The following is a 14,549-nucleotide window of genomic DNA, read 5'->3' on the forward strand; positions in this document are numbered from 1 at the left end:
AACTGAAGGGAATGAAGTGAATTCGGTCTGTATATTCCACACATTTTTACTCCAGTAATGTAGACATTTATCTGTCTGGCAGCCTGCATGGAAATTTTCAGCTCTCTGCATCCAGGGCAGGAAGCAGTGAGCATGGATCTGTCAATCACACATGAGGACGGCCTCAACCGGGACCTTGGGTTCATGTCACACTATCTGTAACCCCCACGACTTGCCTGGGCTTGCAAAATCTCACGAACTGTCCTGGCTGGAGACAATACACATCTCTTTAACCTGTGCTTAACCCTCTCTCCACTCACATTGTCTGTTCCTTTAAGACTTGATTACCTGTAAAGACTCGCATTCCAAACATTATTTTGTAAATTGAGTTTGTGTCTTTATATGCCCTGTTTGTGAACAGAACTCCCACTCACCTGATGAAGGGGCAGCGCTCCGAAAGCCTGTGGCTTATGCTACCAAATTAACCAGTTGGATTTTAACCTGGTGTTGTGAGACTTCTTACTGTGCTTACCCCAGTCCAACGCCGGCATCTCCACACTCTGAGTGGAAACAGAGAGAAGTAGGAGAGGCTGGAGGTGAGGAGAGAGATTTTATACATCGACAACTCAACAGGAACTTTGACAGAATTTCCAAACCCTGTGAACACCATCAGCTCCAAGTTCCTCTCCAACTCACACACCATCCTGACTTGTCTGACATCCAGTACTGAAAGAACAGAAATTTATTTCATTTAAATACTGGGAAGACTGAACCCATTGTGTTCAGTCCCCACGACAAACTCCACTCCCTCGCCAACAACTTTATCTCTCCTCCTGGCAACTGTCTGAGGCTGAACCAGGCTGTTCACAACCAGGGTGAAATAGTTCATCCCAAGATGAGCTTCCAGCCACATGTCCACATCACCATCAAGACCACCTTCATTCATAGATGCATTAATAGTAATTAATAAGAACATAAGAACATAAGAAATAGGAGCAGGAGTAGGCCATCTAGCCCCTCGAGCCTGATAATAATGAATAATAAAATACAGTGTAGGAGGAGGCCATTCAAACCATCGAGCCTGCACCGACAACAATCCCATCCAGGCCCTTTCCACATATTTACCTGTTAATCCCCCTGATACCAAGTGACAATTTATCATGGCCAATCCGTCTAACCGGCACATCTTTGGACTGTGGAAGGAAACCGGAACACCCGGAGGAAACCCACACAGACACGGGGAGAATGTAGAAACTCTGCACAGACAGTGACCCGAGGCTGGAATTGAACCCGGGTCCCTGGCGCTGTTAGGCAGCTGCACTAACCACTGTGCCACCGGGCCACATGTCAGTGCCATCGCCCGACTCCAGCCCAGTCTCAGCTCATCTGGAACCCTCACCCATTCCATTGTGACGTCACACCCTCACCCATTCCATTGTGACGTCACACCCGCACCCATTCCATTGTGACGTCACACTCTCACCCATTCCATTGTGACGTCACACCCTCACCCATCCATTGTGATGTCACACCCTCACCCATTCCATTGTGACATCACACCCTCACCCATTCCATTGTGATGTCACACCCTCACCCATTCCATTGTGACGTCACACCCTCACCCATTCCATTGTGACGTCACACCCTCACCCATTCCATTGTGACGTCACACCCTCACCGATTCCATTGTGACGTCACACTCTCACCCATTCCATTGTGACGTCACACTCTCACCCATTCCATTGTGACGTCAGGGCTCCACTCTCCAATCACAATCCCTGCCGGCCTCCCACATGCAGCCTCAATGGCGGCAGTCAGCCCGGGTCTAACACTACAAGCTGCAGCTCCATTTGGTACAAAGGGGGGGACCGGGAAGTTCATTTCCGGGTTTGGGTTTGAACAACATGTTTACAAAGTCTATCCACCCACCCGCCACATTTATCATTCCCCGCGCGCCGCCCTCTACCTCGTATTGATCTCGCTTCCAAACTAAAACCGTCCGTCCGTCGCCATTACCCGCACTGCGCATGCTTCAGGTCCCGCCCCTCATTCACTCCGATTGGTTGGAGGACCAGCCGCTCCCGCTCGGTCCTCCAGCCCCGCCCCCATTCCCTATTGGTCCGGAGCTGCCGTCAATCAATCCCTGGGCATTGTGATTGGAGCATGCGCAGTGTCATTGCTGTCCTTGGCGCTTGTTTGTCCCGGAGAAGCGGAGCCAGCGTTAGGCGGTGGCTGGGAGGATTTGGAAACACTTTGTGGATCCGCAAACCCTTCAGAATCATTGTCAGCTCCCTGGTTTGCAGCTGCGGGGCTTCTCCCTCCCTCCCTCCCGGGAACAGGCCCAGGTTAACGGCCCCATCCTGGCTCAGCCACTGGAGGATGGTTCACATCAGAGGATGGGGGAGGGGGACAATAAATAAGAGGTTACACTTTGGCCTCAAATCAATGAGGACTCTGATCTCTGGGAAGGAAGGAAACCCTGGGAGGTGGGTGGGGAGGATTCACAAACACCCGCTGGAGGCCCCAACACCCCCAGTAAAAAGCTACAGCTCCCGGGTTTGCAGCATTTTCCCGGGAGGGAGTTGGGGAAGTTTTGTGGAGACAATTCCCGGCTGGTTCAGTTAGTGGTTCCTGGAGCTCAGAAACCCTGAGTTAGAATCCTGAACCCCACACTGGATGGTTGTTTTATTAAATACTTTTTATTTATTAATGATCTGTTGAAGAAAATATTAATTTGTTTTGAAAAATCATTTTATAGCATTTGTGAAAATACCCATTAAAACAGCAATTCTCCCAATGTATTTCATAGGATCCCTACAGTGCTGAAGGAGGTTATTCGGCCTGTCGAGTCTGCACTGACAACAATCCCACCTCGGCCGTATTCCCAGAACCCCACATATGTAACCTGCTAATCCCTCTAACCTACTCATCCCAGGACACTCAGGGGCAATTTAGCATGGCCAATGCACCTAACTGGCATATCTTTGGACGATGGGAGGAAACTGGAGCATCTGGAGAAAACCCACGCAGACATGGGGAGAACGGGCAGACTCCACACGGACAGTGACCCAAGTTGGGAATCGAACCCAGGTCCCTGGAGCTGTGAGGCAGCAGTGCGAACCACTGTGCCGCCTACATTGCTGACGAGAATTTTAATTTACTGACTTGGGAATTAATTCTCGGGAATAGTCATTCTGAAAATGACCATTAAAATGTGTTTTAATATACCCCATAATTGCAGATTTCAGTTTGCATTTCAAAATTGAATTGAGAATGTCTGAGAGCAAATGGTAAAATGAGGTTTGAAACACCAGCTGCAATTATTTTCTGTGACTGATGATACCTTTGTGCCTGTGCAGGAGGTAATTCCCCTGGTGCTGTGGCACAAATAAAATGGAGCCTTTCCTCAGAACCGGCCCATGTTAATGGTCACCGCGGTGTTTCATTGGTGAGCAGAGCACAGGTGCCTATTGTGGTAACAACAGAGTCAGTGGGGCTGCACGTCCCCTGACTTGGAAGGAAAATAATTGACTCCTTGATTGTACTCTCAATCTGTACATGGTCTGGAGGACTGAATCCAGCTGGAGGGAGAGGGAGCTGGGCTCAGAGTGGAGATGGGGCAATGAGTTTGATTTCAGCTCAGGGACAAGAGAGAGTGTGTGGGATGGGGATTACAGCTCAAGATAAATGAGATAGAGAAATGTTTTGTGGAAACTGAAATTGTCAGTTCTGAAGTAGTTTTTTAAAACTCTTTTTGCAGGGAATTAGATGAGGAGGATTCACAGACAGGAAACTCAAACTAAACTTCAGATCAAAGTCTGACAGAGCCATTCGATTCATCATGACCTGAATATGATTGCTTTTGACAGTGGAGGGAGAAATCATTCCCTGTTTTGTCAGTGGGAGAAAATTTCAAATTCAATGTGACAGAAAAAGAACTGAGACACACACACACACACACACTCCAGTGAACTGACTGTGAATCGAGCTTTAAACAGTAACACAGCCTGAAAAACATCACACCATTCACAGTGGGGAGAAACCATACACATGGTCTGTATGTGGGTGAGGCTTCAACTAATCATCCAACCTGGAGAGACAGAAGGATACCAGCACCATGGACAAACCGTGGAAATGTGAGGATTGTGGTAAAGGATTCAATCATCCATCCCGGTTGGAAACCCATCGACACGGTCACATTGGGGCTGGGAAAATGGAGAAACCATGGAAATGTGATGATTGTGGTAAAGGATTCAATTATCCGTACTTGCTGGAAAACCATAGACACAGTCACACTGGAGAGAGGCCATTCATCTGTTCTGTGTGTGGGAAAGGACTCACTACCTCATCCCACCTGCTGTTACACCAGCGAACTCACACTGAGGAGAGGCCGTTCAGCTCCTCCACCTGTGGAAAGGGGTTCTCATGTTCATCCAACCTCAGTGCACATCAGCGAGTTCACACTGGGGAGAGATCGTTCACCTGCTCCTTGTGTGGGAAGGATTTCGCTGGGCCATCCGGTCTTTGGTCACACCAGCGAATTCACACAGGAGAGAAGCCATTCACCTGTTCTGTGTGTGGTAAGAGATTCACTCTGTCATCTAACCTGCTGTCACACCAGCGAGTTCACACAGAGGAGAGACTGTTCAGCTGCACTTCCTGTGGAAAGAGGTTCAGGTCTTCATCCAACCTCAGTGCACACAAGCGAGTTCACACTGGGGAAAGGCCGTTCACCTGTTCCACGTGTGGGAGGGAATTCACCAATTCATCCGGCCTCCTGTCACATCAGCGAATTCATACTGAGGAGAAGCCATTTATTTGCACATACTGTGGAAAGAGTTTCAGGCAGTTATCAATCCTCACTGCACATCAACGCACTCACACTGGGGAGAGACCATTCACTTGCTCCATGTGTGGAAAGGGATTCACTCAGTCTGGCAGCCTGCATTTACATGAGCTCACCCACACTGGGGAGAGGCCATTCACCTGCTCTGTGTGTGGGAAGGGATACACTCGGTCATCCCACTTGCTGACACATCTGTAAGTTCACAATTGTCAGCAGGAGTTGGATTTTGCAGTTACTGCAGCTGTTAATCACATCCAGGATTGATAGTCTGACAATATTTGGTTTGTTTTTGCTGACATTAACAATCGCTACAACTGGCTGAAGTTTAATATTCTGAAATGTCACTGATTTTCAGGGCTGCTGTGTCCCTTTTTGAAAGCACCATCTGTGATTTTTGTTCAATTCAGAAACTCTCGACAGGAACTTGTTTATAATAAGTTTATGAACTTTTCCTGCATTCTTAAATTGATGTTTGGTGCAAACTGTACAATTCAGTGTCTGAAAGGTTCCACTTCTTAATATTTCGACTTAGAAAATGCTGACAATTCTTACTGACTTGCACATTATTCACAGTGACACTTCCCCAATCACATTTAATTATCAAGGAACATAAAACAATGCACAGATACTTGTTCAGATACCTGAACTTGAATATTGCTGAAAAGAGAGACCTGTTGCTGAATCTCTAAATCATGCACTCATCAGGACAAACAGAAGAATGCCAAATTTCAAATGATCACAATTGGTGAACCCTCATTGACTTGACGCATCACCATGGAGAAATCAATAGAAGACTGTAGGTTTCTCAAGCTTCTGGGAAATTCAAAAAAGGTGCAAGGCTTGGAAATTCTCCTTTTGTTTGCAGGGAAAGGATCGCTGCGTATAAATGTAGGTTGCTTCTCAGAACCGTATTATGAACTCGACTGATTATCTTCAGTTGATTATGAGTGTGGCTATTGGCACACTCAGGATTGTTCAGCAAGTGCTGCCCAATCTGTAATCACAGTAAACATTGTATTTTTGGTTTTGTGAGTGTGGGCTGCTAAAAAAATCACGACCTATTCTGACAAATCAAGCAACATGCTGTTTTATTCTATCAGCCACTCACTGGGATGTACAGCCTAGTACCCGGCACTGCACTGGCAAAGATATTCATACCCAGTCTTGCTCATTTGTGTGGGAGGCTGAATGCCTTTTTGGTGCTGGCAGCTAAGTGGAAAGTATCACTCGTGTAACCACAACATAGATCTGCTGAGATTTTCCAGTATTTTCTGATTTTTGTTTGAATTGAGAAGAAGCCAGGTAGGACGATGCAAATGATAGAGGATAAGCAGGGAGAAACTGAGGAACATTTTGAGGTAATTCAGCCTTTCAAGCCTGTTCTGCCAGTCCATTAGGTCATGACTCCTCAACTCAATTTTCAGACATTTGATTTCATTCCCAATGTTTTCAAACTCTCCAGGGTTTCGCATCCTCCCATCTTTGTAACCTGCAATCTTCAACATAATTCTAATTTTGACTGCTCTCACATCTTAATCGCTCCACTATTGGTGGGTGTCTTTGGTCACCAAGACCCTAAACTCTGAAATTCCTCTCCTAAACATGTTCCTCGTTTCATCTTAATATGTTCCTTAAAACCTTCCTCCACCCTAATATCCCCATATGTGGATTACTGTTAAAGGTTTTTTGATATTTAATAGATCGAGGCCGACTCAATGTGGCTTGATCCAACAGTAAAGAATAATATATACAACAAGGTCAGATTACATTACAATGCGGCGGCTCTACTCGACTTCCTGGGTTCTACTGTGAGTCTCCCTGCAACCCATGGTACCTGCACTCCTGCCGGTTGGCTCAACTTCTTGCCAAGATGATCCACAGGTTCCTCACCAAAAACGTGGCCTTGGAAACGTCTCCCTTAAAGGTCCACGCTACTACATTCCTTCTCCCTAAATACTGAAGTGCTCCTACGAAGAAGGAAAAAACAGGTTTAGTAAAAAACAGAAAACACTCAGAAAATGTAAAAAGGGTATCAGGAAGAACCACTGGAAAACAAAGGTTTAGTCGATCTGGAGACTTTTAGGCTCTGGCAGGAAGGTTGGCTAAAGCTACTGGGAGAGTTTAAACCAGATAGGTTGGGGGGAGGGGATCAAAATGAGGTGACTGAGAGTGAGGAAGGTAGCTCGCAAACAGAAGGGTTATAGGCAGTGCAAGAGGGCGGATGAACAGGGAATAGAGAAGGGGAGAGCTCAGACCAAAGGATTGAGATGTGTTTACTTTAATGCCAGGAGTATAGTGAATAAAGGGGATGAGCTCAGAGCGTGGATCGATGCCTGGAAGTGTGATGTGGTGGCCATTACGGAGACTTGGATGTCTCAGGGACAGGACTGGATACTCCAGGTGCCAGGATTCAGATGTTTCAGGAAGGACAGGGAGGGAGGCAAGAGAGGGGGTGGAGTGGCACTGTTGATCAGGGATAGTGTCACAGCTGTAGAGAAGGTGTATGCTGTGGAGGGATTGTCCACCGAGTCTCTGTGGGTGGAAGTTCAGAGTGGGAAGGGGCCGGTCACTTTGCTGGGAGTTTTGTATAGGCCGCCCAATAGTAACAGGGAGGTGGAGGAGCAGATAGGAAAACAGATCCTGGAGAGATGCAGTAACAGCAGAGTTGTTGTGATGGGAGACTTTAATTTCCCAAACATAGATTGGAATATCCCTAGGGTAAGGGGATTGGATGGGGAAGAGTTCGTTAGGTGTGTTCAGGAGGGTCTCCTGACACAGAATGTGGACAAGCCTACAAGAGGAGAGGCTGTACTTGATCTGATACTGACCAATGAACCTGGACAGGTGTCAGATCTCTCAGTGGGAGAGCATCTTGGTGATAGCGATCATAACTCTATCTCCTTTATGCTTGCATTGGAAAAAGAGAGGATGAGGCAAGCTAGGAAAGTGTTTATATGGAGTAAGGGGAAATATGAAGACATTAGACAGCAAATTAGAGGAATAAATTGGAAGGAGGTATTCTCGGGGAAATGTACTGAAGAGAGGTGGCAGTTTTTCAAGGAATGTCTGTCTAGAGTTCTACAGGACAACGTTCCGAGCAGACAGGGAGGTGTTGGTCGATTAAAGGAACCATGGTGCATGAAAGCTGTGCGGGACCTAGTCGAGAAGAAAAGGAAAGCGTACAAAAGGCTCAGAGAGCTTGGCGAAGATAGGGATTTAGAAGGGTATACGGCTTGTAGGAAGGGACTAAAGAAAGAAATTAGGAGAGCCAGAAGGGGTCACGAGAAGGCCCTGGCAGGTAGGATTAAAGAGAGCCCTAAGGTGTTCTATAAATATGTGAAGAGTAGAAGGATGAGACGTGACGGAATAGGGCCTATAAAAGATGAAGGCGGGAAAGTCTGTACGGAACCAGTAGAAATGGCAGAGGTGCTCAATGAGCATTTTGCCTCGGTTTTCACAGAGGAGAAGGACCTGGGTGGATGTACTGCGGGCTTGTGGTGGACTGAAAGGATTGAGTATGTGGATTTTAAGAAAGAGGTTGTGCTGGAATCTTTGAATGGCATCAAGATAGATAGGTCGCCGGGTCCGGATGGGATGTACCCCAGGTTACTGTGGGAGGCGAGGGAAGAGATTGCAGAGCCTCTGGCGATGATCTTTGCGTTGTCGATGGAGATGGGAGAGGTGCCAGAGGATTGGAGGATTGTGGATGTGGTTCCTATTTTCAAGAAGGGGAATAGGGATAGCCCAGGTAATTACCGACCGGTGAGTCTAACCTCAGTGGTTGGTAAACTGATGGAGAAGATCCTGGGGGACAGGATATATGAGCATTTAGAGAGGTTTAGTATGCTCAAGAATGGTCAGCATGGCTTTGTCAAAAGCAGATCATGCCTTACGAACCTGGTGGAGTTCTTCGAAAATGTGATGAAACACATTGACGAAGGGAAGGCGGTAGATGTGGTTTATATGTATTTTAGCAAGGCGTTCGATAAGGTCACCCATGCAAGGCTTCTAGAAAAAGTGAGAGGGCATGGGATCCAAGGGGCTGCTGCCCGGTGGATCCAGAACTGGCTTGCCCAAAGGAGGCAGAGAGTGGGTATAAATGGGTCTTTTTCTAAATGGAGGCCGGTCACCAGTGGTGTGCCCCAGGGATCTGTTCTGGGACCCTTGCTGTTTGTCATTTTCATAAATGACCTGGATGAGGAAGCGGAGTGATGGGTTGGTAAGTTTGCCGATAACACGAAGGTTGGTGGGGTTGTGGATAGTCTGGAGGGATGTCAGAAGTTACAGAGGGACATAGATAGGATGCAAGACTGGGCGGACAAGTGGCAGATGGACTTCAACCCAGTTAAATGCGTTGTGGTCCATTTTGGTAGGTCAAATGGGATGAAGGAGTACAATATAAAGGGAAAGACTCTTAGTACTGTGCACGGCGGCACGGTAGCACAGTGGTTAGCACTGCTGCTTCACAGCTCCAGGGTCCCAGGTTCGATTTCCGGCTCAGGTCACTGTCTGTGTGGAGTTTACACATTCTCCTCGTGTCTGCGTGGGTTTCCTCCGGGTGCTCCGGTTTCCTTCCACAGTCCAAAGGGTTAGCTTGATTGGTCAGGTTAAAAATTGCCCCTTAGAGTCCTGGGATGCGTAGGTTCGAGGGATTAGCGGGTAAACATGTGGGGGTAGGGCCTGGATGGGATTGTGGTCGGTGCAGGCTCGATGGGCCGAATGGCCTCCTTCTGCACTGCAGGGTTTCTATGATTTCTATGAGGATCAGAAGGACCTTGCGGTCCGGGTCCATAGGACTCTGAAATTGGCCCCGCAGGTGGAGGAGGTGGTTAAGAAGGTGTATAGTGTGCTGGTCTTTATCAATCGAGGGATTGAGATTAGGAGTCCTGGGATAATAATGCAGCTATATAAGACCCTCGTCAGACCCCACTTGGAGTACTGTGCTCAGTTCTGGTCGCCTCACTATAGGAAGGATGTGGAAAAGATTGAAAGGGTGCAGAGGAGATTTACAAGGATGTTGCCTGGATTGAGTGGCATGCCTTATGAGGATAGGCTGAGGGAGCTCTGTCGTTTCTCCTTGGAGAGACGAAGGATGAGAGGAGACCTAATAGAGGTGTATAAGATGTTGAGAGGCATAGATCGGGTGGACTCTCAAAGGTTTTTTCCCAGGGTGGAAATGTCTGCTCCGAGAGGACACGGGTTTAGGGTGCTGGGGGGTAGATACAGGGGAGATGTTAGGGGTAAGTTTTTCACACAGAGGGTGGTGGGCGAGTGGAATCGGCTGCCGTCAGTGCTGGTGGAGGCGAACTCAATAGGGTATTTTAAGAGACTCCTGGATGAGTACATGGAGCGTAATAGGATGGAGGGTTATAGGTAGGTCTAGAAGGTAGGGATGTGTTCGGCACAACTTGTGGGCCGAAGGGCCTGTTTGTGCTGTAATTTTTCTATGTTCTATGTTCTATGACCTGCCCTTCATGATCCATGGTGTGCCTTCTGAATGGGGCAAATTATATCCAGATGTCTCGCTATCTCTTCTTTGATGTTAGATTCAAGCATTTTCCTGACTACAGGAGTTAGGCTCGCCGACCTATAGTTACCCACCTTTTGTCTACCTCCTTTTTTTTCAAACAGTGGCGTCACATTTGCTATCTTCCAATTTGCCACCACAGTATCCACCGAATTTTGGTACATTGCCATTTGGGCATTTGCTATTTACGCCGCCATCGCTTTTCGCAACCTGGGATGCATTCCATCCTCATTTCCAAATATTACATCCCCCTTCGCATCCTCCAAAGGACCAATGCTTGCTTCTGAAGGAAAGCGATATGGAGTCAGGACGTTAACCATCATTCTCTATCAACAAATGCATCCAGTTCTGCAGACATTTTTCAAAATGTTCTGTTTTCGTTTCAGATTTCCAATATTTTGCTTTTCATTAACAGGTGGTGCCCAGTCACTGAACCAGATCGAATGTTGGACACCGTTTTCCGAGTTTTGTGAACACGATCTGATGGGGTGCATTCAGAAATTTACGTATTGTGTGAGACTGAAGGGCAATCCTAATTGATGCGATCTGCCAGTCATTGCAAAGAATGAGAGAAGAGTGAGGGAGAGAGAGAAAGAGAGAGAGAGAGAGGGAGATGAACTGACAGTGCAAATAATGGAGGGGTGCCATCTCTTCCGAGGCACAGAGAAAACAACGCAAATAATATAACATAGACCAGCATCAAGTTGAAATCAGTACATCTTGCATCCCGTGGAAAAAATATGGTTGCAATCAGACAAGAGTAAAATGGGCTCCACTTCACAGATCCCTGAGGAGCAGTTCTGCTGCAGACGATTCACGTGAGTAGCAATTGGACAGATCAGTGTAGACCAAACGGCCAGGTCAACACATCAATCAATTAGTTCTCTTGCCTAACCTTGCAATCAACTTCTAGGTCTGTAAAGTGCAACTGCGGCGTGTAGCTCCAATTTGCATTCACTCGGAAATCACCTCTCCGCAGATTTGTCTCCTCTCTGTTGTCGCCCCTAGTAGCGAAAGGCATTGTGACTGCTGCCCAAAGCTGGTTGCATCATTTATTTATGCAAGTAACCTTTGATTTAAGGCAGTTATAATTGTAGTTTGTGGGGGTTCAGAATAAGATATGACTTTAAATTTAAGTTTATTTTCATTTCTGTATTTATGCATTAACAAAGAGGCAATCAAAATTTGGTTTTATTTCAACAGGTGTTTCTATTTGAATGACGGCAAAATTATCTTGTTAGCTGTCGTCAAGGGGCTCACATTTATAGCGAAAGCAGTTTTCGTTCAGGTGGAAGCAGCATTCCACAACAAATGCAATGTCATGAAAAGAGACTGAAAAGGAAGTTCCAAACAAAAACATTTGGTTTAAAAAATCAGGGGTGTACAGGGACAGTGCAGGAAAAAAGAAAGAACAAGACCTTAACCCAGTACTTTTCAGTGATGATAAGAGTGATTAACAGAGGGAAGCTTCAATTTTAAAATCACAATGAATCAGAAAACTGTCTCATAGAAAACCTGTGAAGCAGTGATGTTCTGTTGAAGGACAGGTTGAAATGCTAGAAGTTGGACTATGGTGAATACATCCGATTGAAAGTGTCATTTAGCAGACGATAGTCTTCGAGATTTGAGATTGGACACGCACATGTGGAAGATACAGTGTGACAAGCATCTGGGGGAGTTAATGATACAGTGTAGACCTTATTTTGCGTGGCATCTGCCACGTAATTTCAGAACGCAATGTGCCTGATCACATAGAGCCTACTGGTTTGGATAACTGTAAGAGAGTGTGACAGTTGGTGTCTCAGTGTGGGAGTGCTGCTCGGGCTGCAGTAGAGTGTGACAGTTGGTGTCTCAGTGTGGGAGTGCTGCTCGGGCTGCAGTAGAGTGTGACAGTTGGTGTCTCAGTGTGGGAGTGCTGCTCGGGCTGCAGTAGAGTGTGACAGTTGGTGTCTCAGTGTGGGAGTGCTGCTCGGGCTGCAGTAGAGTGTGACAGTTGGTGTCTCACTGTGGGAGTGCTGCTCGGGCTGCAGTAGAGTGTGACAGTTGCTGTCTCAGTGAGGGAGTGCTGCTCGGGCTGCAGTAGAGTGTGACAGTTGGTGTCTCAGTGAGGGAGTGTTGCTCGGGCTGCAGTGGAGAGTGACAGTTGGGGAAGTGTGGGGAAGTTTTTTGTTTTCTTTTTTTCTTGCTGGTAATGGCTTCAGGGATGGCAGTTCAGGCAGTATGCTGCATCTCCTGTGGGATGTATGTGGTGAGGAAATCCAGTAGTGTTTCAGGAGATTTTAGTTGTAAGAAGTGCATTAGATTGCAGCTTCTGGAGGAGCGTGTAAAGGAGCTGGAGGGGGAGGTAGAGGAACTCCGCATAATTCGGGAGGCGGAGGTGGAAGTTGATAGGAGTTATAGAGAAATAGTAACTCCTAGAAATGAGGCTTGGGTCAATGCCAGGAGGAGGGGTAAGAAGCAATCGGGAAGACAATCCCCTGGGGCGGTTCCCCTCCATAATAGGTTTTCGGTGCTGGAGGCTACAGTTGAGGAGGAATCAACTGAGCATAGAGAGCAGATCTCTGGGGGTGAGCCGAGTGAGAAAGCTCAGGTGGTTAGGGGCTGTAAAAGACTGGGCCTTGTGATTGGGGACTCCACAATTAAGGGGACAGATAGGAGGGTCGGAACTAAAGGTAGGGACTCAGGGTTGGTGTGTTGCCTACCAGGGGCTGGGGTCCGGGATGTGTCTGACAGGGTATTCAGGACTCTTAGGGGGGAGGGAGATAAACCACAAGTTATTGTACATGTGGGGACACACGACATAGGGAGGATAGGGGAAGGGGATATTAGGCAGGGATTTATGGAGTTGGGGTGGAAACTAAAGGCCAAGACTGACAGAGTGGTTATCTCTGGACTCTTGCCTGTACCACGGGATAGTTTAGAGAGGAATAGGGAGAGGGAAGGTTTGAATTCATGGCTGAGGGGATGGTGCAGGAGGGAGGGGTTCAGGTACTTAAGCAATTGGGGCTCGTACTGGGGAAGGTGTGACCTCTATGAGAAGGATGGTCTACACCTTAATCAGAAGGGGACCAATATCCTGGGGGGTAAATTTGCTAAGGCCATGCAGGGAGGTTTAAACTGATTCGGGGGGGGGGAGGGATCCTGAGTAGTGGGGCTGAAAGTGAGGGATGCATGGATGGGGACTGCAATGCACGGCATTGCAGAGGTGGGGTGGAGCAGGGTTTGAAATGTGTATACTTCAATGCCAGGAGTATTCGCAATAAAGTGGGTGAACTTGCAGCGTGGATCAGTACCTGGGACTTCGATGTTGTGGCTATTTCAGAGACATGGATAGAGCAGGGGCAGGAATGGATGCTGCAGGTCCCGGGGTTCAAATGTTTTAGTCGAAGTAGGGAAGGAGGTAGAAGAGGGGGAGGGGTAGCATTATTGGTCAGAGATTGTATCACAGTGTCAGAGAGGAGGTTTGATGAGGACTTATCTGTTGAGGTAGTATGGGCGGAGATTAGAAATAGGAGAGGAGAGGTCACCCTGTTGGGAGTCTTTTATAGACCTCCTAAAAGTTCTAGAGAGGTTGAGGAAAGGATTGCGGAGTCAATCCTGCTTAGGAGTGAAAGTAATAGGGCAATTGTTATGGGGGATTTTAACTTGACTAATATTGACTGGAATTGTTATAGCTCTAGCTCGTTAGAGGGGTCAGTTTTTGTTCAAAGCGTGCAGGAAGGTTTTTTGACTCAGTATGTAGACAGGCCAACTAGAGGTGAGGCTATATTGGATCTGGTGCTGGGAAATGAGCCAGACCAGGTGCTAGACTTGGAAGTTGGTGTGCATTTTGGTGATAGTGACCACAATTCGGTTACGTTCACCTTAGTGATGGAAAGGGATAGGCATGAACCTCGGGCCAGTGGTTTTAGCTGGGGGAAGGGTAATTATGAGGCTATTAGGAGAGAATTAGGAAACATAGGTTGGACTAGGAGATTACAGGGACTGGGAACGTCCGACATGTGGAGTTTTTTCAAGGAGCAGCTACTGCGAGTCTGTGATAGGTATGTCCCTGTCAGGCAAGGAGGAATTGGTAGGGCTAGGGAACCGTGGTGCACCAAAAAAGTTTCTTTGTTGGTTAAAAAGAAAAAGGAGGCTTATGTTCGGATGAGACGTGAGCACTCGGGTAGTGCACTAGAAAGCTTTAGATTGGCTAAG

At 47.2% G+C, this 14,549-nt stretch overlaps 2 protein-coding genes across 2 annotated transcripts in view; both read right to left on the reverse strand.

The window, feature by feature from the left end:
* LOC144485737 (uncharacterized) overlaps positions 1-14,549 on the reverse strand; it is a 138,546-nt gene that overhangs the window by 39,302 nt on the left and 84,695 nt on the right. The gene's annotated exons all lie outside the window — the stretch shown is intronic.
* Positions 1-14,549, reverse strand: part of LOC144485746 (uncharacterized) — a 28,956-nt gene that overhangs the window by 5,453 nt on the left and 8,954 nt on the right. The window contains exon 3 of the mRNA XM_078203851.1: positions 6,716-6,792. Coding sequence (XP_078059977.1) covers positions 6,716-6,792 — 77 coding nt within the window. The remainder of the gene's footprint in view (positions 1-6,715; positions 6,793-14,549) is intronic.

The sequence above is a fragment of the Mustelus asterias genome, unplaced genomic scaffold (assembly GCF_964213995.1).
Source record: "Mustelus asterias unplaced genomic scaffold, sMusAst1.hap1.1 HAP1_SCAFFOLD_216, whole genome shotgun sequence".
Taxonomy (NCBI): Eukaryota; Metazoa; Chordata; class Chondrichthyes; order Carcharhiniformes; family Triakidae; genus Mustelus; species Mustelus asterias.